Source organism: Oncorhynchus mykiss, unplaced genomic scaffold, assembly GCF_013265735.2.
Source record: "Oncorhynchus mykiss isolate Arlee unplaced genomic scaffold, USDA_OmykA_1.1 un_scaffold_280, whole genome shotgun sequence".
NCBI classification, from domain to species: domain Eukaryota; kingdom Metazoa; phylum Chordata; class Actinopteri; order Salmoniformes; family Salmonidae; genus Oncorhynchus; species Oncorhynchus mykiss.
Genome location: NW_023493734.1, coordinates 220,650 through 245,000, shown reverse-complemented (window position 1 = coordinate 245,000; position 24,351 = coordinate 220,650). Strand labels below are relative to the sequence as shown.

Genomic DNA, 24,351 nt, shown 5'->3' with positions numbered 1-24,351 from the left:
GTCATAGTATCACCTCATCCTCTAAGGAAGGAGAGTAGACCATCCTAGTCATAGTATCACCTCATCCTCTAAGGAAGGAGAGTAGACCATCCTAGTCATAGTATCACCTCATCCTCTAAGGAAGGAGAGTAGACCATCCTAGTCATAGTATCACCTCATCCTCTAAGGAAGGAGAGTAGACCATCCTAGTCATAGTATCACCTCATCCTCTAAGGAAGGAGAGTAGACCATCCTAGTCATAGTATCAACTCATCCTCTAAGGAAGGAGAGTAGACCATCCTAGTCATAGTATCACCTCATCCTCTAAGGAAGGAGAGTAGACCATCCTAGTCATAGTATCACCTCATCCTCTAAGGAAGGAGAGTAGACCATCCTAGTCATAGTATCAACTCATCCTCTAAGGAAGGAGAGTAGACCATCCTAGTCATAGTATCACCTCATCCTCTAAGGAAGGAGAGTAGACCATCCTAGTCATAGTATCACCTCATCCTCTAAGGAAGGAGAGTAGACCATCCTAGTCATAGTATCACCTCATCCTCTAAGGAAGGAGAGTAGACCATCCTAGTCATAGTATCACCTCATCCTCTAAGGAAGGAGAGTAGACCATCCTAGTCATAGTATCACCTCATCCTCTAAGGAAGGAGAGTAGACCATCCTAGTCATAGTATCACCTCATCCTCTAAGGAAGGAGAGTAGACCATCCTAGTCATAGTATCACCTCATCCTCTAAGGAAGGAGAGTAGACCATCCTAGTCATAGTATCACCTCATCCTCTAAGGAAGGAGAGTAGACCATCCTAGTCATAGTATCACCTCATCCTCTAAGGAAGGAGAGTAGACCATCCTAGTCATAGTATCACCTCATCCTCTAAGGAAGGAGAGTAGACCATCCTAGTCATAGTATCAACTCATCCTCTAAGGAAGGAGAGTAGACCATCCTAGTCATAGTATCACCTCATCCTCTAAGGAAGGAGAGTAGACCATCCTAGTCATAGTATCACCTCATCCTCTAAGGAAGGAGAGTAGACCATCCTAGTCATAGTATCAACTCATCCTCTAAGGAAGGAGAGTAGACCATCCTAGTCATAGTATCACCTCATCCTCTAAGGAAGGAGAGTAGACCATCCTAGTCATAGTATCACCTCATCCTCTAAGGAAGGAGAGTAGACCATCCTAGTCATAGTATCACCTCATCCTCTAAGGAAGGAGAGTAGACCATCCTAGTCATAGTATCACCTCATCCTCTAAGGAAGGAGAGTAGACCATCCTAGTCATAGTATCACCTCATCCTCTAAGGAAGGAGAGTAGACCATCCTAGTCATAGTATCAACTCATCCTAGTTGTTGCTGTTACATGTTGATTACTTCTACGACCCGTTATCATTCACCTGATAATAAGACGAGATGTGGTGATTATTTTGTTAACATATAATTGGCTGCTGGTTAACCTGGATGTTAACCAGCATATCATTGGTCCCTTGGCAAGAAAACCCCTCATCTAAAACACCTGGTTCTAAAATCTACAGGAGGGTTGGAGTTAAAACCTACAGGGGGGTCTTTCTCCAGGAACAGGGTTGGAGTTAAAACCTACAGGAGGGTTGGAGTTAAAACCTACAGGAGGGTTGGAGTTAAAACCTACAGGGGGGTATCTCTCCAGGAACAGGGTTCGAGTTAAAATCTACAGGGAGGTCTCTCTCCAGGAACAGGGTTGGAGTTAAAATCTACAGGGGGGTCTCTCTCCAGGAACAGGGTTGGAGTTAAAATCTACAGGGGGGTCTCTCTCCAGGAACAGGGTTGGAGTTAAAATCTACAGGGGGGTCTCTCTCCAGGAACAGTGTTGGTGAGCCCTGCACTAGACATGTGGGCTGACATAAGGGCGATGGGGACGAGTGTGAATGACTCAGAGGTAAACGTGGGGGTGACCCCTGACCCCAGCCATACAGGTTGAGTAAATTAGGACAAGAGGGAGCATAATAGTGTATCACAGGAGAAAAAGGTTTGGGTAGAGGAGCGTGTGTCGGGAGGGAACAAGTCCATTTTTCTGACTACAGTGTTTCCAAGTGTGTCGACTAGAACTAAAACGCTAAAATAAAAGTCGCTTTCTTCTCTGGTAAAGCTTTGCTGTCTATCTCTAGCCACCGCTCTCTGAAGACGGAGGGAGACCAAAACAACAACAAGAAGAAGGGAACAATAGCAACAACAAGGCGGCCATTATCGTGGGGCCTTTTCAGTCTTCTAATGAAAGACTTCTGTTTAAAAGAAAACCTCCTCTCTCCCTTTCTTCTCTCTCCCCTGTTTAATAAATGACAATGTTTTGATGCTGTATGTGATTCCTGTTTCATGAGGAATTCTAACCCCTCTTTGTCTCTCTGTCCTCTGTTTTTCCTTCTGTTTGTCTCTCTGTCCTCTGTCTTTCCTTCTCTTTGTCTCTCTGTCCTCTGTCTTTCCTTCTCTTTGTCTCTCTGTCCTCTGTCTTTCCTTCTGTTTGTCTCTCTGTCCTCTGTCTTTCCTTCTCTTTGTCTCTCTGTCCTCTGTCTTTCCTTCTCTTTGTCTCTCTGTCCTCTGTCTTTCATTCTGTTTGTCTCTCTGTCCTCTGTCTTTCCTTCTCTTTGTCTCTCTGTCCTCTGTTTTTCATTCTGTTTGTCTCTCTGTCCTCTGTCTTTCATTCTGTTTGTCTCTCTGTCCTCTGTCTTTCCTTCTCTTTGTCTCTCTGTCTTCTGTCTTTCATTCTGTTTGTCTCTCTGTCCTCTGTCTTTCCTTCTGTTTGTCTCTCTGTCCTCTGTCTTTCCTTCTATTTGTCTCTCTGTCCTCTGTCTTTCATTCTGTTTGTCTCTCTGTCCTCTGTCTTTCCTTCTCTTTGTCTCTCTGTCCTCTGTCTTTCCTTCTGTTTGTCTCTCTGTCCTCTGTCTTTCCTTCTGTTTGTCTCTCTGTCCTCTGTCTTTCCTTCTGTTTGTCTCTTTGTCCTCCCTCTTCTTCTCTCTCTTCTCCTCCGTCTCCCCCTCTTCTCTGTCTTCTCCTCCGTCTCCCCCTCTTCTCTCTCTCTCTTCTCCCCCGTCTCCCCCTCTTCTCTCTCTTCTCCTCCGTCTCCCCCTCTTCTCTCTCTTCTCCTCCGTCTCCCCCTCTTCTCTCTCTCTCTTCTCCTCCGTCTCCCCCTCTTCTCTCTCTTCTCCTCCATCTCCCCCTCTTCTCTCTCTCTCTCTTCTCCTCCATCTCCCCCTCTTCTCTCTCTCTCTTCTCTTCCGTCTCCCCCTCTTCTCTCTCTCTCTTCTCCTCCGTCTCCCCCTCTTCTCTCTCTTCTCCTCCGTCTCCCCCTCTTCTCTCTCTTCTCCTCCGTCTCCCCCTCTTCTCTCTCTTCTCCTCCGTCTCCCCCTCTTCTCTCTCTTCTCCTCTGTCCCCCCCTCTTCTCTCTCTTCTCCTCCGTCTCCCCCTCTTCTCTCTCTTCTCCTCCGTCTCCCCCTCTTCTCTCTCTTCTCCCCCGTCTCCCCCTCTGTTCTCCCTCTACCAGAAGGCGTTCAAAGACACCAGTCAGTACGTTGTCGGGGAGCTGTCTGCTCTGGAGAGCGAGCAGCGCCACATCGACGCCCGGGCGGCGCGCGTGGAGAAGAGGCTACGCTATCTCATGGACACAGGTACCAAGCCCAATTACACTGGAAAACTGTTTTGGCAAATTGAGCGTTTCACACAAACTCTCACGGAGTTGGGGAAGTGTGTGTGAGGCTGTAGTGTCCCAAATGACACCCTATTCCCTACGTAGTGTGCACTACTTTTATGGAGCCCCAATGCACTATATAAGGAATAGAGCTCCATTTGGGATGCGGTGTGGAATCTTTGAAGCAGTGAATGTTGTGTAGCTACGGAGGGAGGGAGGGAGGGAGGCGATACGAGGGGCTGGCTGGTGGATATGAAAAGGGGGGAGGAAATGGGGGAGAGTGGGAGTAGAGGGTGATAGAAGGGGGAGAAGGAGGATAGATGGTGGGAGAGCGAGGGTGGGAGAGAAGGGGAGACCTCTCTGGGCCAGGGTGATAAGAGAGTCTTCATGGGAAATGATAACCAGGCCTGATAGTGTCCCACCAGTGTGGTGGGGGGGGGAGCCCCCAGCCAGCCTGATAGTGGGGGGGGGGAGCCCAGCCAGCCTGCTCAGCTCACATTGAACAGTGTGCTCAGCCATGCATAGCCCCCCCTCCCCCAGTACATATCTGGTCTTCAATGATATGCAGCAGAAGGGGAGAGGTGGATGATTGGTGGGGGTTAAGTGAGAGGGGGGGGCATTTAAAATAATGCAAGAGGTAACACACACACTGAGAGCGCGACACACACACACACTTAACCCAACATACACACACAGACTCACACACTCAGAAGTGTGATCTTTTGGCTTCCATACAGGCTGATTGGTGTGGTTGGAAAGCGTTGGCTGATGGGTAACCTTGTAGAGACATGAAACAGACAGGTGTCTGAGCCAAGGGGCTCGGTTCCATTGAGTCCTGTACTGAAATAACAGAATAGGACTGCGGCACAAATTGTACCCTATTCCCTACATTGTGCACTACTTTTGACCAGATCTCCCATAGGGCTCCCGTCTAAAGTAGTGCACTTTATAGGGAATAGGGTGCCATTTGGGATGCAATCTAGCATTCTGTTACTGCTACTAAACAATTTATCCTCACAACAGAGCGGGCTTCGGAAAAAGGGAAGAAAAGAGAGAGGGGAGATAGAGGGGGGGAGGAGAGATAGAGAGGGGGGAGGAGAGATAGAGAGGGTGAGGAGAGAGAGAGAGGGTGAGGAGAGAGAGAGAGAGAGAGGGGAGGAGAGATAGAGAGGGGGGAGGAGAGAGAGAGAGGGTGAGGGTGAGGAGAGAGAGAGAGGGGGAGGAGAGGGTGAGGAGAGAGAGAGAGAGAGAGGGGAGGAGAGATAGAAAGGGGGGAGGGAAGAGAGAGAGGGGGGAGGGGAGAGAGAGAGAGGGGGAGGGGAGAGAGAGGGGGTGGAGGAGAGAGAGGGGGGAGAGAGAGAGGGGGAAGAGAGAGAGGGGGAGAAGAGAGAGAGAGGGGATAAGAAAGAGAGAGGGGATACGAGAGAGAGAGAGAGAATAAGAACGAGAGAGGGGGGAGAAGAGAGAGAGAGGGGATAAGAGCGAGAGAGGGGGGATAAGAGCGAGAGAGGGGGGATAAGAGCGAGAGAGGGGGGAGAAGAGCGAGAGATGGGGGAGAAGAGCGAGAGAGGGGGGAGAGAGAGAGGCGAGGAGAGAGAGAGAGAGAGGGGGAGAAGAGAGAGAGAGGGGGAGAAGAGAGAGGGAGAGAAGAGAGAGGGGGAGAAGAGCGAGAGGGGGAGAAGAGAGAGGGAGAGAGAGGGAGAGGAGAGAGAGGGAGAGGAGAGAGAGGGGGAGGAGAGAGAGGGAGATAAGAGAGAGGGGGAGAAGAGAGGGAGAGAGAGGGGGAGAAGAGAGAGGGAGAAGAGAGGGGGAGAAAGCAACACCAGGGTGGAGGGATTAAGGATTTTACTGCTCCTCCTATATCGAGACATCTTTCCTCTCTCTGTTTCTCTCCATCTCTCTCTCTCTCCCTCCCTCCATCTCTGTTTGTTGCATATGCCTCCCTCCCTCCATCCCTCTCACCTCTTCCTCTCTCTCTATCCCTTCTCTCATCCCTCTCTCTCTCCCCCTTTATCTCTCTCTCCCCCTCCCTCTCCATCCACCCCTCCTTGTCTCCCTCCATCTCTCTCTCCCCCTCCCCCTCCCTCGACATCCACTCCTCCTTGTCTCCCTCCATCTCTCTCTCCCTCATCCTTCCATATCCTCTACCCCTGTAGGAGTGAATACCATTGTGTCAATCTGAAGGGTTTTTTCCCCCACTGCTGATAAAGTAGCCTTAGCTGGATACGTTGTTTACTGGAAAACACACACACACACACACACACACACACACACACACACACACACACACACACACACACACACACACACACACACACACACACACACTGTCACCACACCCTGTTTTCCACAAACACACACCTTGAGCCAGATTGATATTGCACAGCTCCAGCCCAGCCAGCCCCCCTGTAAATAATCAGATAGTAGACAGGTAGTGAGGCAGCAGGATGGAGGATGGACGCTGCCGACACAATAATACTGGTAGTATCAGAGAGAGAAGAATTCACCCCCGGATACGTCCCCAGAAACACCTTGTAGCATCACTCAATGACATGGACGAAATGTAGTTTGGGTAAACACGGAGTGAGTGTTGGGGGGGTGTTTGTATTCGCTTCTTCTAGTTCCCTCTCTTCCTGGTCCTCGAAGGCTGCAAAGGTATTCGTTCACCTTTTTCCTCTCTTCCTCCGCTCCTCTCTCCTCCCCTCCTCCCTTCTCTCTTCCTCCTCTCTCCTACCCTCCTCTCTCCTCTCTCCTACCCTCCTCCCCTCTCTCTTCCTCCTCTCTCCTCCCCTCTCTCTTCCTCCCCTCCTCTCTCCTACCCTCCTGTCTCCTACCCTCCTCCCCTCTCTCTTCCTCCTCCCTCCTCGCCTCTTTCTTCCTCCCCTCCTCTCTCCTATCCTCCTCTCTCCTCCCCTCTATCTTCCTCCTCTCTCTCTTCCTCCGCTCCTCTCTCCTACCCTCCCCCTCTCTCCTCCTCTCTTTCCCTCCTCAACAGGTCAGATCAGTTTAAGTAGTGGATGGTTTTAACTCCCTACTTTAATTAGAAGTGATGCCATTAAGCAGATTTACAGTAAAGCAGACACCCATTTTCCTATAGGTGGCCCCAGCGGGAATAGAACACATGACTTTAGCGTTGCCTGCGTCGCGCTCCCCAGACTGAGCCAGGCGTTACACCACCTACTTCCCCAACACCACTTTCAACGTGTTGATTGTAGGGCCGTTTCTGGGAGGTATCCCACTTCCAGTTGTAAAATATAGAAGTAAAAACGGACTTTCCAAGACGTCCTACTTGTCATTGTTAAATAAATAAATGTAATAAATATCTTGACGTATTTACCTGTGACTTGGCCACTCAGGAACATTCACTGTCTTCTTGGTGAAGCAGTCTGTCGTTTAGGTTCGTATTGTGGAGTAGCTACGTTGTTGATCCGTCCTCAGTTTTCTCCTATCACAGCCATTAAACTCTGTGACTGTTTTAAAGTCACCATTGGCCTCATGGTGAAATCCCTGAGAGGTTTCCTTCCTCTCCGGCAACTGAGTTAGGAAGGACGCCTGTATCTGTGTACTGACTGGGTGTATTGATACACCATCCAAAGTGTGATTAATAACTTCACCATGCTCAAAGGGATATTCAATGTCTGCTTTTATTTACCCATCTACCAATAGGAACCCTTCTTTGTGAGGCATTGGAAAACCTCCCTGGTCTTTGTGGTTGAATCTGTGTTTGAAATTCACAGCTCGACTGAGGGATCTTACAGATAATTATATGTGTGGGGTACAGAGATGAGGTAGTCATTACTAAATCACGTTGAACACTATGTATTGCAGACAGAGGGAATCCATCCAACTTACTATGTGACTTGTTCAGCACATGTTTCCTCCTGAACTTTAGGCTTGACATAACAAAGGTCTGTAATACTGATTGACTCCAGACATTTCAGCTTCTCATTTTTAATGAATTAGTAAAAAATATTGAAAAACATAATTCCACTTTGACATTATTGTGTGTTGTGACCAAAACAATCTAAATTGAATCCATTTTAAATTCATGCTGTAAAACAACATTTTGAAAAAGTGGAGGGGTGTGAGTACCTTCTGAAGGCCCTGTCTGTTTAGATGGTCCTGTCCCATGGCAGGCTCTGTCTGTCTAGATGGTCCTGTCCCATGGCAGGCCCTGTCTGTCTAGCTGGTCCTGTCCCATGGTAGGCCCTGTCTAGCTGGTCCTGTCCCATGGCAGGCCCTGTCTGTCTAGATGGTCCTGTCCCATGGCAGGCCCTGTCTGTCTAGCTGGTCCTGTCCCATGGCAGGCCCTGTCTGTCTAGCTGGTCCTGTCCCATGTGGGGGGTCTGTCTGTCTGTCTAGCTGGTCCTGTCCCATGGCAGGCCCTGTCTGTCTAGATGGTCCTGTCCCATGGCAGGCCCTGTCTGTCTAGCTGGTCCTGTCCCATGTGGGGGGTCTGTCTGTCTGTCTGTCTAGCTGGTCCTGTCCCATGGCAGGCCCTGTCTGTCTAGCTGGTCCTGTCCCATGGCAGGCCCTGTCTGTCTAGCTGGTCCTGTCCCATGTGGGGCTGGTCCTGTCCCATGGCAGGCCCTGTCTGTCTAGCTGGTCCTGTCCCATGGCAGGCCCTGTCTGTCTAGCTGGTCCTGTCCCATGGCAGGCCCTGCCTGTCTAGCTGGTCCTGTCCCATGTGGGGGGTCTTTAAGAAGGGCCATAGCATGGCAGCCTCTGTCTGTCTAGCTGGTTCTGTCCCATGGCAGGCCCTGTCTGTCTAGCTGGTCCTGTCCCATGTGGGGGGTCTGTCTGTCTAGCTGGTCCTGTCCCATGTGGGGGGTCTGTCTGGCTAGCTGGTCCTGTCCCATGGCAGGCCCTGTCTGTCTAGCTGGTCCTGTCCCATGGCAGGCCCTGTCTGTCTAGCTGGTCCTGTCCCATGGCAGGCCCTGTCTGTCTAGCTGGTCCTGTCCCATGTGGGGGGTCTTTAAGAAGGGCCATAGCATGGCAGCCTCTGTCTGTCTAGCTGGTCCTGTCCCATGGCAGCCTCTGTCTGTCTAGCTGGTCCTGTCCCATGGCAGCCTCTGTCTGTCTAGCTGGTCCTGTCCCATGGCAGGCCCTGTCTGTCTAGCTGGTCCTGTCCCATGGCAGGCCCTGTCTGTCTAGCTGGTCCTGTCCCATGTGGGGGGTCTTTAAGAAGGACCATAGCATGGCATGTAGACTCATCTTGACATCAGACTACTTTAGAGGTCTGAAAACATCTGAATAACTTGGTTCTGGAGCGTACTGTTCTGTTAACGTGTGTGTGTGTTTGGGCTTGTGGTTGGATCAGAAGAGACCGTTCACTCATTCCTGATCTGTTTTCTTCAACACGTTTTCTTCCCCCCATCTTTTCCTCCTCTCCTTTTCTCTCTCCCCCTCTTCCCCTTCTCGCTGCCTCTCTTATTTTCTCTCTCCTTCTCCTTTCCATTTCTCTCTCCCTTCTCTCTTTCTCTCTCCTTCTCCTTTCCATTTCTCTCTCCCTTCTCTCTTTCTCTCTCCTTCTCCTTTCCATTTCTCTCTCCCTTCTCTCTTTCTCTCTCCTCCTTTCCATTTCTCTCTCTCCTTCTCCTTTCCATTTCTCTCTCCCTTCTCTCTTTCTCTCTCCTTCTCCTTTCCATTTCTCTCTCTCCTTCTCATTTCTCTCTCCCTTCTCTCTTTCTCTTTCTCTCTCCCTTCTCTCTTTCTCTCTCCTTCTCCTTTCCATTTCTCTCTCCCTTCTCTCTTTCTCTCTCCTTCTCCTATCCATTTCTCTCTCTCCCTTCTCTCTTTCTCTCTCTCCCACCTCTTTATTTCCTCTCTCTCCTCCCCCTCCCTCCTCCCTCCTCCCCCTCCCTCCTCCCCCTCCCTCTCCCTCCTCCCCCTCCCTCCTCCCCCTCCCTCTCTCTCCTCCCCCTCCCTCTCTTCCTCTCCCCGTATTCCCCAGTTTCTTCCCCCAGCAATGCTTTCTGAGTTCTGCACCGGTTCTCTCTTTTTCTATTACGCGGTACGAGACGGTGGTTCTCCCCAGATGAATACAAAGTAATTGGGGTGGTTAATTTATTTACTGGGAGGCAGTTCACAGCACATTGAATAATAGAGATAATTGAACAAGAATTGTCAAGTGTCTTCTGATATCAGGCACATTACAGAAGAGAGAGTGGCATAAAACTGTCTTTCTATGCTTCCATTGTTTATGGTAATGAAGTACAGCCATTAATTCCTCGGTGGCCTTCCAAGCTTATGGCAGGCCCCATTGTTGTGTGTGTATTAATATGTAATCAGTAAATAGTTTAATTTTCTAATCTGCGTTGGGAGAATTCACTTTCTAACAGCTCTTAATTACTGCAGGGTTCTAACGAGCCCCATCGCCGTGCCGACGCAGAGCACGGAAGCCAGGCAGCCAATCAGAGTGCGGCGGTGGGTCGGGGGGGGGGGGGGGGGGGGGGGGATTTGAATTCCTGGGGCGCCGCTCTCTGCCTAATGAACTTGTTATTCCGGGACTGGGGGGAGTAGAGTGTCCTTCACAGCATAGCAGTTCACAACGTTGGGAGAACGCTCACCTAATGTTAGGGTGATAATAATAGTTATTGATGATATTTATAACGAAAGTCATATTTTATCACTATGATACATTACCTTTATTCCTGGGCTGACGGGAGTGGTGTGTTTCCTTCACAGCATAGCAGTTGACCACGTTGGGAGAGCGTTTACCGAATGTTAGAATAATAAATATTAATACATGTTTGGACACACCTACTTATTCAAGGGTTTTTCTGTATTTTTACTATTTTCTACATAACTGTGAAGACATCAGCACTATGAAATAACACATATGGAATCATGTAGCAACCAAAATACTGTTAAAAAAATCCAAATATATGTTATATTTGAGATTCTTCAAAGTAGCCACCTTTTGCCTTGATGACAGCTTTGTACACTCTTGGCATTCTCTCAACCAGCTCCATGAGGTAGTCACCTGGAATGCATTTCAATTAACAGGTGTATCTTGTTAAAAGTTCATTTGTGGAATTTCTTTCTTTTTTTTTTGAGACAATCAGTTGTTGTGACAAGTTAGGGGTCGTATACAGAAGATAGCCCTATTTGGTAAAATACCAAGTCCATATTATAGCAAGAACAGCTCAAATAAGCAAAGACCAACGACAGTCCATCATTACTTTAAGACATGAAGGTCAGTCAATCCGGAAGATTTCAAGAACTTTGAAAGTTTCTTCAAGTACAGTCGCAAAAACCATCAAGCGCTATGATGAAACTGGCTCTCTGAGGACCGCCACAGGAAGACCCAGACTTACCTCTAAGGAACTTATCCTCCCTCTGCAGCAGAGTTACCAGCCTCAGAAATTGCTTAAGTAACAGACACATCTCAACATCAACTGTTCAGAGGAGATTGTGTGAGTCAGGCCTTGATGGTCTAATTGCTGCAAAGAGACCACTACTAAAGGACACCAATATGAAGAAGAGACTTGCTTGGGCCAAGAAACACGAGCAATGGACATTAGACCGGTGGAAATCTGTCCTTTGGTCTGATGAGTCCAAATTTGAGATTTTTGGATCCAACTGCCGTGTCTTTGTGAGACGCAGATTATGTTAACGGATGATCTATGCATGTGTGGTTCCTACTGTGAAGCATGGAGGAGGAGGTGTGTGACGGTGCTATGCTGGTGACACTGTCAGTGAATTGTTTAGAATTCAAAACACACTTAACCAGCATGGCTACCACAGCATACTGCAGCGATACACCCTCCCATCTGGTTTGGGCCTAGTGGGACTATCATTTGATTTTCAACAGGACAATGACCCAGAACACACCTCCCAGGCTGTGTAAGGGCTATTTGATTAAGAAGGAGAGTGATGGAGGACTGCATCAGATGACCTGGCCTCCACAATCATCCAACCTCAACCCAGTTGAGATGGTTTGGGATGGGTCGGACCGCAGAGTGAAGATAAAGCAGCCAACAAGTGCTCAGCATATGTGGGAACTCCTTCCAGGCTGTTGGAACAGCATTCCTTATGAAGCTGGTTGAGAGAATGCCAAGCGTGTGCAGAGCTGTCGTCAAGGCAACTTTGAAGAATCTAAAATATATTTTGATTTAACACTTTTTTGGTTATAACATGATTCCATATGTGTGTTATTTCATAGTTTTGATGTCTTCACTATTATTCTACAATGTAGAAAATAGTAAAAATAAAGAAAAACCCTTGAATGAGTAGGTGTGTTCCAACTTTTGACTGGTACTGTATATACAGTGCCTTGCGAAAGTATTCGGCCCCCTTGAACTTTGCGACCTTTTGCCACATTTCAGGCTTCAAACATAAAGATATAAAACTGTATTTTTTTGTGAAGAATCAACAACAAGTGGGACACAATCATGAAGTGGAACGACATTTATTGGATATTTCAAACGTTTTTAACAAATCAAAAACTGAAAAATTGGGCGTGCAAAATTATTCAGCCCCTTTACTTTCAGTGCAGCAAACTCTCTCCAGAAGTTCAGTGAGGATCTCTGAGAAATCCAATGTTGACCTAAATGACTAATGATGATAAATACAATCCACCTGTGTGTAATCAAGTCTCCGTATAAATGCACCTGCACTGTGATAGTCTCAGAGGTCCGTTAAAAGCGCAGAGAGCATCATGAAGAACAAGGAACACACCAGGCAGGTCCGAGATACTGTTGTGAAGAAGTTTAAAGCTGGATTTGGATACAAAAAGATTTTCCAAGCTTTAAACATCCCAAGGAGCACTGTGCAAGCGATAATATTGAAATGGAAGGAGTATCAGACCACTGCAAATCTACCAAGACCTGGCCGTCCCTCTACACTTTCAGCTCATACAAGGAGAAGACTGATCAGAGATGCAGCCAAGAGGCCCATGATCACTCTGGATGAACTGCAGAGATCTACAGCTGAGGTGGGAGACTCTGTCCATAGGACAACAATCAGTCGTATATTGCACAAATCTGGCCTTTATGGAAGAGTGGCAAGAAGAAAGCCATTTCTTAAAGATATCCATAAAAAGTGTCGTTTAAAGTTTACCACAAGCCACCTGGGAGACACACCAAACATGTGGAAGAAGGTGCTCTGGTCAGATGAATCCAAAATTGAACTTTTTGGCAACAATGCAAGACATTATGTTTGGCGTATAAGCAACACAGCTCATCACCCTGAACATACCATCCCCACTGTCAAACATGGTGGTGGCAGCATCATGGTTTGGGCCTGCTTTTCTTCAGCAGTGACAGGGAAGATGGTTAAAATTGATGGGAAGATGGATGGAGCCAAATACAGGACCATTCTGGAAGAAAACCTGATGTAGTCTGCAAAAGACCTGAGACTGGGACGGAGATTTGTCTTCCAACAAGACAATGATCCAAAACATAAAGCAAAATCTACAATGGAATGGTTCAATAATAAACATATCCAGGTGTTAGAATGGCCAAGTCAAAGTCCAGACCTGAATCCAATCGAGAATCTGTGGAAAGAACTGAAAACTGCTGTTCACAAATGCTCTCCATCCAACCTCACTGAGCTCGAGCTGTTTTGCAAGGAGGAATGGGAAAAATGTTCAGTCTCTCGATGTGCAAAACTGATAGAGACATACCCCAAGCGACTTACAGCTGTAATCGCAGCAAAAGGTGGCGCTTCAAAGTATTAACTTAAGGGGGCTGAATAATTTTGCACGCCCAATTTTTCAGTTTTTGATTTGTTAAAAAAGTTTTAAATATCCAATAAATGTCGTTCCACTTCATGATTGTGTCCCACTTGTTGTTGATTCTTCACAAAAAAATACATTTTTATATCTTTATGTTTGAAGCCTGAAATGTGGCAAAAGGTCGCAAAGTTCAAGGGGGCCGAATACTTTCGCAAGGCACTGTATATATTTTAAGTTTGTTATTTTAGTTATTATTATAACTACAATATGATACCCCAGGGCTGGTGTGTGTCCTTCACAGCATAGCGGTTCAAAGTAATAATTCATATTTTTATTGATAATATTTATAATTAAAATAAATTGTCTCTGTTTTAATTAGGTGAATCTTTGAGTATCAATAGTAAAATTATATGTGTGTCTTTTAGTTATTATTATTAGTCTGATTCTATACCTTCATTGTCCACTGTCTCTATTTCTACCATCATCATCATCTTCATTATAACTATCATTGATATTATTGTTCTCATTACTTCTATGCCTCTTCCTGTCAGACGGAGGTGTCGCTGTCTCTTCCTGTCAGACAGCGGTGTCGCTGCCTCTTCCTGTCAGACGGAGGTGTCGCTGCCTCTTCCTGTCAGACGGAGGTGTCGCTGCCTCTTCCTGTCAGACGGAGGTGTCGCTGCCTCTTCCTGTCAGACGGAGGTGTCGCTGCCTCTTCCTGTCAGACGGAGGTGTCGCTGCCTCTTCCTGTTAGACAGAGAGGTGTCGCTGCCTCTTCCTGTCAGACGGAGGTGTCGCTGCCTCTTCCTGTCAGACGGAGGTGTCTATGCCTCTTCCTGTCAGACGGAGAGGTGTCGCTGCCTCTTCCTGTCAGACGGAGAGGTGTCGCTGCCTCTTCCTGTCAGACGGAGGTGTCACTGCCTCTTCCTGTCAGACTGAGGTGTCGCTGTCTCTTCCTGTCAGACGGAGGTGTCGCTGCCTCTTCCTGTCAGACGGAGGTGTCGCTGCCTCTTCCTGTCAGACGGAGGTGTCGCTGCCTCTTCCTGTTAGACGGGGGTGTCGCTGCCTCTTCCTGTTAGACGGAGGTGTCGCTGCCTCTTCCTGTCAGACGGAGGCGTCGCTGCCTCTTCCTGTCAGACGGAGGTGTCGCTGCCTCTTCCTGTCAGACGGAGGTGTCGCTGCCTCTTCCTGTCAGACGGAGGTGTCGCTGCCTCTTCCTGTTAGACAGAGAGGTGTCGCTGTCTCTTCCTGTCAGACGGAGGTGTCGCTGCCTCTTCCTGTCAGACGGAGGTGTCGCTGCCTCTTCCTGTCAGACGGAGGTGTCGCTGCCTCTTCCTGTCAGACGGAGGCGTCGCTGCCTCTTCCTGTCAGACGGAGGTGTTGCACTAAGAAAGAAAACATTTAAATCAAATACAGGACTTGACTGATTCCTTTTTCATCCGTGTGGCGCTAAGGGGCCTCAGATATCAAATATATATCTAACACTTAATGTCTTTATTTGGAATAGTATTTATTTGGTACTCGAGCTGAATGGTTTTGTATTGTTATCATTCTAAATAGCCCTGTCAACATCATCAGTATTATCCGTCCTGTGTTGTGTGATATTCGTCCCAAAGAAAAATATCACATTTATAGAAATTTCAGCTATTCAAAATACAGAATAGGATTTAAATGTTTTCTATTCAGCGTTTTGGAATCCTCTGGCCTTCTTCTGAATGCCCCCGACCCCACCTGCCCCCTGTACCTATCTACACACACACACACACACACACACCCCCACTCGCCCACATGACTATTTATACCTACATCCTATTCCAAATGACTATATAACCTGTAACAATGGACACAATTATCTAAAGAATGGCGATCAGCACGGCGCCGAGCCGCCCTCACCTGCTGCGCTCCAGATAAGCGATAAACAAGAAGTGTGTGTGTGTGTGAGACTGCGTGTGTGTGTGTGTGACTGCGTGTGTGTGTGTGAGACTGCGTGTGTGTGTGTGAGACTGCGTGTGTGTGTGTGTGAGACTGCGTGTGTGTGTGTGTGTGTGAGACTGCGTGTGTGTGACTGTGTGTGTGTGACTGCGTGTGTGTGTGAGACTGTGTGTGTGTGTGTGAGACTGTGTGTGTGTGTGTGTGAGACTGCGTGTGTGTGTGTGTGTGTGTGTGAGACTGCGTGTGTGTGTGTGTGACTGCGTGTGTGTGTGTGTGTGAGACTGCGTGTGTGTGTGTGTGAGACTGCATGTGTGTTTGAATCAGTTTTTAGCCTGGCGCATAATGAACAGATGTTTAAAAAGTGCACTCGAGGATGATGAGATTATTGCCACTGGGTTTTATTGCTGCCTAATCCCTTTCTGTGAGCAGAGGCATCACACGAGAGGAAGAGGGGATATGGCCATACAGCCAGAGGTGGGTGTGGGGGTGTGTGGGGATACAGCCATATGGCTTAATGCACCTTTCAGACCTACAGACAGACAGACCTACGCACAGACAGACAGACCTACGCACAGACAGACAGACCTACGCACAGACAGACAGACCTACGCACAGACAGACAGACCTACGCACAGACAGACAGAGCTACGCACAGACAGACAGACCTACAGACAGACAGACCTACGCACAGACAGACAGACCTACGCACAGACAGACAGACCTACGCACAGACAGACAGACCTACGCACAGACAGACAGACCTACGCACAGACAGACAGACCTACGCACAGACAGACAGAACTACGCACAGACAGACAGACCTACGCACAGACAGACAGACCTACGCACAGACAGACAGACCTACGCACAGACAGACAGACCTACGCACAGACAGACAGACCTACGCACAGACAGACAGACCTACGCACAGACAGACAGACCTACGCACAGACAGACAGACCTACACACAGACAGACAGACCTACGCACAGACAGACAGACCTACGCACAGACGTACGGGACAGGCCACCAATATGTTTTGTATCTTCAGTATAAATGAAGTGTTCTTTGTTATTATTATTTTGTGTCGTCATCAGCCTCTAGTGTCGTCATCAGCCTCTAGTGTCGTCAACATCCTCTAGTGTAGTCAACATCCTCTAGTGTAGTCAACATCCTCTTGTGTAGTCAACATCCTCTAGTGTAGTGTAGTCAGCAGCCTCTAGTGTAGTGTAGTCAGCAGCCTCTAGTGTAGTGTAGTCAGCAGCCTCTAGTGTAGTCAGCAGCCTCTAGTGTAGTAGTGTAGTCAACGTCCTCTTGTGTAGTGTCGTCAGCAGCCTCTAGTGTAGTGTAGTCAGCAGCCTCTAGTGTAGTCTAGTCAGCAGCCTCTAGTGTAGTGTAGTCAGCAGCCTCTAGTGTAGTCAACATCCTCTTGTGTAGTGTAGTCAGCAGCCTCTAGTGTAGTGTAGTCAGCAGCCTCTAGTGTAGTAGTGTAATCAACGTCCTCTTGTGTAGTGTAGTCTGCAGCCTCTAGTGTCGTCAGCAGCCTCTAGTGTCGTCAACAGCATCTTGTGTAGTGTCGTCAGCAGCCTCTAGTGTAGTGTAGTCAGCAGCCTCTAGTGTAGTGTAGTCAGCAGCCTCTAGTGTAGTGTAGTCAGCAGCCTCTAGTGTGGTGTAGTCAGCAGCCTCTAGTGTAGTCAGCAGACTCTAGTGTGGTGTAGTCAGCAGCCTCTAGTGTAGTCAGCAGCCTCTAGTGTAGTGTAGTCAGCAGCCTCTAGTGTAGTGTAGTCAGCAGCCTCTAGTGTAGTGTAGTCAGCAGCTTCTAGTGTAGTCAGCAGCCTCTAGTGTAGTAGTGTAGTCAACATCCTCTTGTGTAGTGTAGTCAGCAGCCTCTAGTATAGTGTAGTCAACAGCCTCTCGTGTAGTGTAGTCAACAGCCTCTAGTGTAGTCAACATCCTCTTGTGTAGTGTAGTCAGCAGCCTCTAGTATAGTGTAGTCAACATCCTCTTGTGTAGTGTAGTCAACAGCCTCTCGTGTAGTCAGCAGCCTCTGGTGTAGTCAACAGTCTCTAGGGTAGTGGCGCAGTCGGCAGCTTCTAGGGTAGTGGTGCAGTCGGCAGCCTCTAGGGTAGTAGTGTAGTCAGCAGCCTCTAGTGTAGTCAGCAGCCTCTATTATCGTCAACAGCCTTTAGTGTAGTAGTGTAGTCAGCAGACTCTAGTGTAGTCAGCAGCCTCTAGTGTAGTAGTGTAGTCAGCAGCCTCTAGTGTGGTAGTGTAGTCAGCAGCCTCTAGTATAGTAGTGTAGTCAGCAGCCTCTAGTGTAGTAGTGTAGTCAGCAGCCTCTAGTATAGTAGTGTAGTCAGCAGCCTCTAGTGTAGTAGTGTAGTCAGCAGCCTCTAGTATAGTAGTGTAGTCAGTAGCCTCTAGTGTAGTAGTGTAGTCAACAGCCTCTAGTGTAGTAGTGTAGTCAGCAGCCTCTAGTGTAGTAGTGTAGTCAGTAGCCTCTAGTATAGTAGTGTAGTCAACAGCCTCTAGTGTAGTCAACATCCTCTTGTGTAGTGTAGTCAGCAGCCTCTAGTATAGTGTAGTCAACAGCCTCTCGTGTAGTGTAGTCAACAGCCTCTAGTGTAGTCAACATCCTCTTGTGTAGTGTAGTCAGCAGCCTCTAGTATAGTGTAGTCAACATCCTCTTGTGTAGTGTAGTCAACAGCCTCTCGTGTAGTCAGCAGCCTCTGGTGTAGTCAACAGTCTCTAGGGTAGTGGCGCAGTCGGCAGCTTCTAGGGTAGTGGTGCAGTCGGCAGCCTCTAGGGTAGTAGTGTAGTCAGCAGCCTCTAGTGTAGTCAGCAGCCTCTATTATCGTCAACAGCCTTTAGTGTAGTAGTGTAGTCAGCAGACTCTAGTGTAGTCAGCAGCCTCTAGTGTAGTAGTGTAGTCAGCAGCCTCTAGTGTGGTAGTGTAGTCAGCAGCCTCTAGTATAGTAGTGTAGTCAGCAGCCTCTAGTGTAGTAGTGTAGTCAGCAGCCTCTAGTATAGTAGTGTAGTCAGCAGCCTCTAGTGTAGTAGTGTAGTCAGCAGCCTCTAGTATAGTAGTGTAGTCAGTAGCCTCTAGTGTAGTAGTGTAGTCAACAGTCTCTAGTGTAGTAGTGTAGTCAGCAGCCTCTAGTGTAGTAGTGTAGTCAGCAGCCTCTAGTATAGTAGTGTAGTCAACAGCCTCTAGTGTAGTCAACAGCCTCTAGTTACCCTGATTTTGAAGTGACATGAGTGGTGTGAGAGTGATGCGTTACTCTCTGAGTTACACACCAACACACACAGACACTCTCTCTCTCTCTCTTCACACACAGACAGACTCTCTCTCTCTCTCTCTCTTCACACACAGCCAGTGTCTCTCTCTCTCTCTTCACACACAGACAGTGTCTCTCTCTCTCTCTCTCTCTTCACACACAGACAGTGTCTCTCTCTCTCTCTTCACACACAGCCAGACTCTCTCTCTCTCTCTCCACACACAGCCAGTTCTCTCTCTCTCTCTCTCTCTCTCTCTCCACACACAGCCAGTGTCTGCGGCTTCGTGTATATTACCAGACCTCCAGTTCTTTCAGGAACGTATGGCTGCTAAAGAAGCTTAGCATTAATGAATGTAACTATGTCCAGATGACACCGTGCTGGAGCCTTGTAAGCTGCAGGCAAGACTCGTCTTCACCCCGTATGCCAGGGTTTAAAGACACAATAATGGCATTTCACCAACTTTAATGGGATACCCAGTATAATCTGGCAGCACCAAGAGAAGAAAAAGTGTTCCCACTATAATACTCTGGGAGGGAGGGAGGGAGGGAGGGAGGGAGGGAGGGAGGGAGGGAGGGGAGGGGTTGTTGTGTCTACTGTAATCAGCATTCCCTCGTTTTTGTTGTGTTGTCATAGCCTTTTCTCTCTCTCTCTCTCTCTCTCTCTCTCTCTCTCTCTCTCTCTCTCTCTCGTTGTTTTTTTTGTGTACATGAATGTTGGTTAGGTAAGTCGTTGACCGAGTCGTTGTCTTGTAACAGCTATGACTGAGTCGTTGTCTTGGTAACGACTATGACTGAGTCGTTGTCTTGTAACAGCTATGACTGAGTCGTTGTCTTGGTAACGACTATGACTGAGTCGTTGTCTTGTAACAGCTATGACTGAGTCGTTGTCTTGGTAACGACTATGACTGAGTCGTTGTCTTGTAACAGCTATGACTGAGTCGTTGTCTTGGTAACGACTATGACTGAGTCGTTGTCTTGTAACAGCTATGACTGAGTCGTTGTCTTGGTAACGACTATGGCCGAGTCGTTGTCTTGTTAACGGCTATGGCCGAGTCGTTGTCTTGTTAACGGCTATGGACGAGTCGTTGTCTTGTTAACGGCTATGGACGAGTCGTTGTCTTGTTAACGGCTATGGACGAGTCGTCGTCTTGTTACCGGCTATGGACGAGTCGTTGTCTTGTTAACGGCTATGGACGAGTCGTTGTCTTGTTAACGGCTATGGACGAGTCGTTGTCTTGTTAACGGCTATGGACGAGTCGTTGTCTTGTTAACGGCTATGGCCGAGTCGTTGTCTTGTTAACGGCTATGGACGAGTCGTTGTCTTGGTAACGGCTATGGACGAGTCGTTGTCTTGGTAACGGCTATGGACGAGTCGTTGTGTTGCAACAGCTATGGACGAGTCGTCGTCTTGTTAACGGCTATGGCCGAGTCGTTGTCTTGGTAACGGCTATGGACGAGTCGTTGTCTTGGTAACGGCTATGGACGAGTCGTTGTCTTGTTAACGGCTATGGACGAGTCGTTGTCTTGTTAACGGCTATGGACGAGTCGTTGTCTTGTTAACGGCTATGGCCAAGTCGTTGTCTTGGTAACGGCTATGGCCGAGTCGTTGTCTTGGTAACGGCTATGGACGAATCGTTGTCTTGGTAACGGCTATGGACGAATCGTTGTCTTGGTAACGGCTATGGGCGAGTCGTTGTCTTGGTAACGGCTATGGACGAGTCGTTGTCTTGGTAACGGCTATGGACGAGTCGTTGTCTTGTTAACGGCTATGGACGAGTCGTTGTCTTGTTAACGGCTATGGCCGAGTCGTTGTCTTGGTAACGGCTATGGCCGAGTCGTTGTCTTGGTAACGGCTATTTCCCGAGTCGTTGTCTTGGTAACGGCAATGGCCGAGTCGTTGTCTTGTTAACGGCTATGGCCGAGTCGTTGTCTTGGTAACGGCTATGGCCGAGTCGTTGTCTTGTTAACGGCTATGGCCGAGTCGTTGTCTTGTTAACGGCTATGGCCGAGTCGTTGTCTTGGTAACGGCTATGGACGAGTCGTTGTCTTGGTAACGGCTATGGACGAATCGTTGTCTTGGTAACGGCTATGGACGAATCGTTGTCTTGGTAACGGCTATGGGCGAGTCGTTGTCTTGGTAACGGCTATGGACGAGTCGTTGTCTTGGTAACGGCTATGGACGAGTCGTTGTCTTGTTAACGGCTATGGACGAGTCGTTGTCTTGTTAACGGCTATGGCCGAGTCGTTGTCTTGGTAACGGCTATGGCCGAGTCGTTGTCTTGGTAACGGCTATGGACGAGTCGTTGTCTTGTTAACGGCTATGGACGAGTCGTTGTCTTGTTAACGGCTATGGCCGAGTCGTTGTCTAGGTAACGGCTATGGACGAGTCGTTGTCTTGGTAACGGCTATGGCCGAGTCGTTGTCTTGTTAACGGCTATGGCCGAGTCGTTGTCTTGTTAACGGCTATGGACGAGTCGTTGTCTTGTCTGTCTGCTTCTCTGATATGTCTGTGGGAAGTTTTGGAGAGTTTGGAGGAATTTGTACGTTTTTATCAGTGACCTTTTTAATAATAGAATGACATAGCATTTAAAATGCCTTTTAAAAAACAAGGAGACTCTACATCAAAAAAGAGATGGGAGAAAGGAAGGATGAATCAATTAAATTAATTCAATTGTGTTTAATCAATTAACTCACAGGCCAATAGAGATGAGGCTAGTTGGAAAAGAAGCTCTCTTAGCTGTTGCTTCCAGGTTATTTGTAAATTGTTAAAGATATTTGTTGTTAGTATGGACAGCAGTTCACAACTCACTGACTTTAAGTGCTTATAGTCCATTTTTAAATCAGTTGTATTTGGGAGAGAAAAATCTCTGGAATGTGCCTAAACCTATTGCCTTTTAACCCTTTGAGGGATGAAACAAACTAATCTGGTAGTTAAGGGTGTGTGTGTGTGTGTGTGTGTGTGTGTGTGTGACTGCGGGGATTGGGGGGGGGGGGGGGGGGGGGGGGGGTGGTTTGTTGGGTCAGAACACAGATTTAAAAATGTAGAAACTCCCACCCCCCCTTAATCTCCTCTTTGGCCATTTGAATGTTTGAGCAGCAAAACTATTTAATTAGTTAACTACACCAACACCCCAATACCCTCTACCCCTACCCCCCCCCCCTCCCTAACCCTAACACCCCAATACCCTCTACCCCCAACCCCCCCCCCCCCCCTAACGCACAAACACAATCTCTCTTTCTCTCTCTCTCTCCCTCCCTCCCTCCCTCCCCCCTCCCTCCCTCTCTCCCTCTCTCCCTCCCTCCCTCCCTCCCCCCTCCCAGATGTGCAGTGTGGTTTCCCAGCTCAGTGTCAGCAGTCCTTTTCTATCATTCTTTACCAGTTGGGATGAAAGGTTTTTTTTTAGGAAGATTAGGGGGATGGGATCCTCTAGGCATTGTCTGACAATCTTCAGATAAAACCAGCTGGGTGGATGGAGTCCCCGGGAGAGAGAGGGGGAGGCAGGGAAGGGGGTGGGAAGGGGTAAGGGGGTAGAGGGGGTAACTAACCACTGCTGTTCTGAGACTACGCGGAATTTAGACTTTTCTAAACTGGCACGGAAATGATCACTGAGAACCCTCCTCTCCTTTCCCCTTCTTACTTTCTTGCTTTCTGACTTTTCTTTTTCAGCCCCCCTCTGTATTCTCTCCCTCCCCCTCTGTTTGTATTCTCGCTTTCCTAGAAATACACTACATGGCCAAAAGTATGTGGACACCTGACCATCCAACATCTCATTCCAAAATCATAGGCATTAATATGGAGTTGTGCCCCCCTTTGCTGCTGTAACAGCCTCCACTCTTCTGGGAAGGCTTTCCACTAGATGTTGGAACATTGCTGCAGGGACTTAGTGAGGTCGGTGTTCTGTGCAGGCCAGTCATGTTCTTCCACATCTATCTCGACAAGCCATTTGTGTATGGACCTCACTTTGTGCGCGGGGGCATTGTCATGCTGAAACAGGAAAGGGCCTTCCCCGAACTGTTGCCAAAAAGTTGGAAGCACAGAATCATCTACAATGGCATTGTATGGTGTAGTGTTAAGATTTCCCTTCACTGGAACTAATGGGCCCGAACCATGAAAACAGCCCCAGACCATTATTCCACCAAACTTTACAGTTGGCACTATGCAGTCGGGCAGGTGGCGTTCTCCTGGCATCCGCCAAACCCAGATTAGTCCGTCGGACTGCCAGATAGTGAGCGTGATTCATCACTCCAGAGAAAACGTTTCCACTGTTCCAGAGTCCAATGGCGACGAGCTTTATACCACTCCAGTCGTCGCTTGGCTTTGCACATGGTGATCTTAGGCTTGTGTGCAGCTGTTCAGGCCGTGGAAACCCATTTCATGAAGCTTCCGACGAACAGTTCTGACTTGCTGATGTTGCTTCCAGAGGCAGTTTGGAAATCAATAGTGAGTGTTGCAACCGAGGACAGACGATTGTTACTCTCAACGCGCTGTCCCGTTCTGTGAGCTTAAAAAATATATAAATATAAAGTTAACTAGGGCAGCTCTAGCAGGGCAGAAATTTGACAAAGTGACTTGTTGTAAATGTGACATCCTATGACGGTGCCACGTTGAAAGTTAGTGAGCTCTTCAGTAAGGCCATTCTACTGACAATGTTTGTCTATGGAGATTGCATGGCAGTGTGCTCGATTTTATACGCCTGTCAGCAGCGGCTGTGGCTGAAATGGCAGAATCCCCAAATTTGAAGGCGTGTTCACATACTGTTGTGGATATATGATGTAGTTCACTCTTAGCGGAAGTTAGCTGCTGGCAGACAGGACAGACAGGGCAGGGCAGACAGGACAGAGCCGACAGGACAGAGCAGACAGGACAGAGCAGGCAGGACAGACAGGGCAGGGCAGACAGGACAGAGCAGGCAGGACAGAGCAGGCAGAGAAGACAGGACAGAGAGGAGATGAGCAGACAGAGCAAGGGCAGACAGAGAAGAGCAGACAGAGAGGAGAAGAGAAGAGAAGAGCAGAGCAGACAGAGAGCAGAAGAGCAGACAGAGCAGGGCAGACAGAGAAGAGCAGAAAGAATAGGGCAGGACAGAGCAGGGCAGACAGAGGCTGTTGCTGGGCCTGCTACTGATATGGCCGATTAGCTTTAGTCTGATGTCTGTGGTACAATACTCACACACAGACTCACACATACACATGAGCATACACACTCCCTCACACACACACACATGAGCATACACACTCACTCACACACACACACATGAGCATACACACTCACTCACACACACACATGAGCATACACACACACTCACGCACACATGAGCATACACACTCCCTCACACACACACACACATGAGCATACACACACATTCACGCACACATGTTATTCTGAGAGGCTGGGGGACAATGACTGCTTATGATAATCTCTTCTTTATTGAACCGTCCTGCCATCGTCCCCGACAACGCTTTCATCTCCCCCGCCACTGCGACCCCGGCCCAACGGCCAACAACAGACTTATAGCAGAGTAGAGCAGGCCGGATTACACACACACTCACACACACACACAGGGCAGATCGACACACACAGCTGCTAAAAGCCACTAAGACACAAGAGTTCCATTCTGTTTATTTTACAGTTATAGTATTTTAGGCCTTAGTTGTTCTTCTTCTTCTTACTAAATGTCCCTTTGATTTAAATGTAGCCGCTTGTTTGGCTAGAAATCATTTAAATGCCTTTTAAATCAGTTTTATTATCCACCCTTATATTGTCAATGTTAAACTTAGTCCTTATCCGCATTGGTAGAGAAAAGAAAACGTTGTTG

General features: G+C 48.1%; 1 protein-coding gene across 1 annotated transcript in view; it reads left to right on the top strand.

Annotated features, from left to right (window-relative positions):
• LOC118948983 (EH domain-binding protein 1-like) overlaps positions 1 to 24,351 on the top strand; it is a 94,388-nt gene that overhangs the window by 8,849 nt on the left and 61,188 nt on the right. The window contains exon 3 of the mRNA XM_036973642.1: positions 3,504 to 3,627. Coding sequence (XP_036829537.1) covers positions 3,504 to 3,627 — 124 coding nt within the window. The remainder of the gene's footprint in view (positions 1 to 3,503; positions 3,628 to 24,351) is intronic.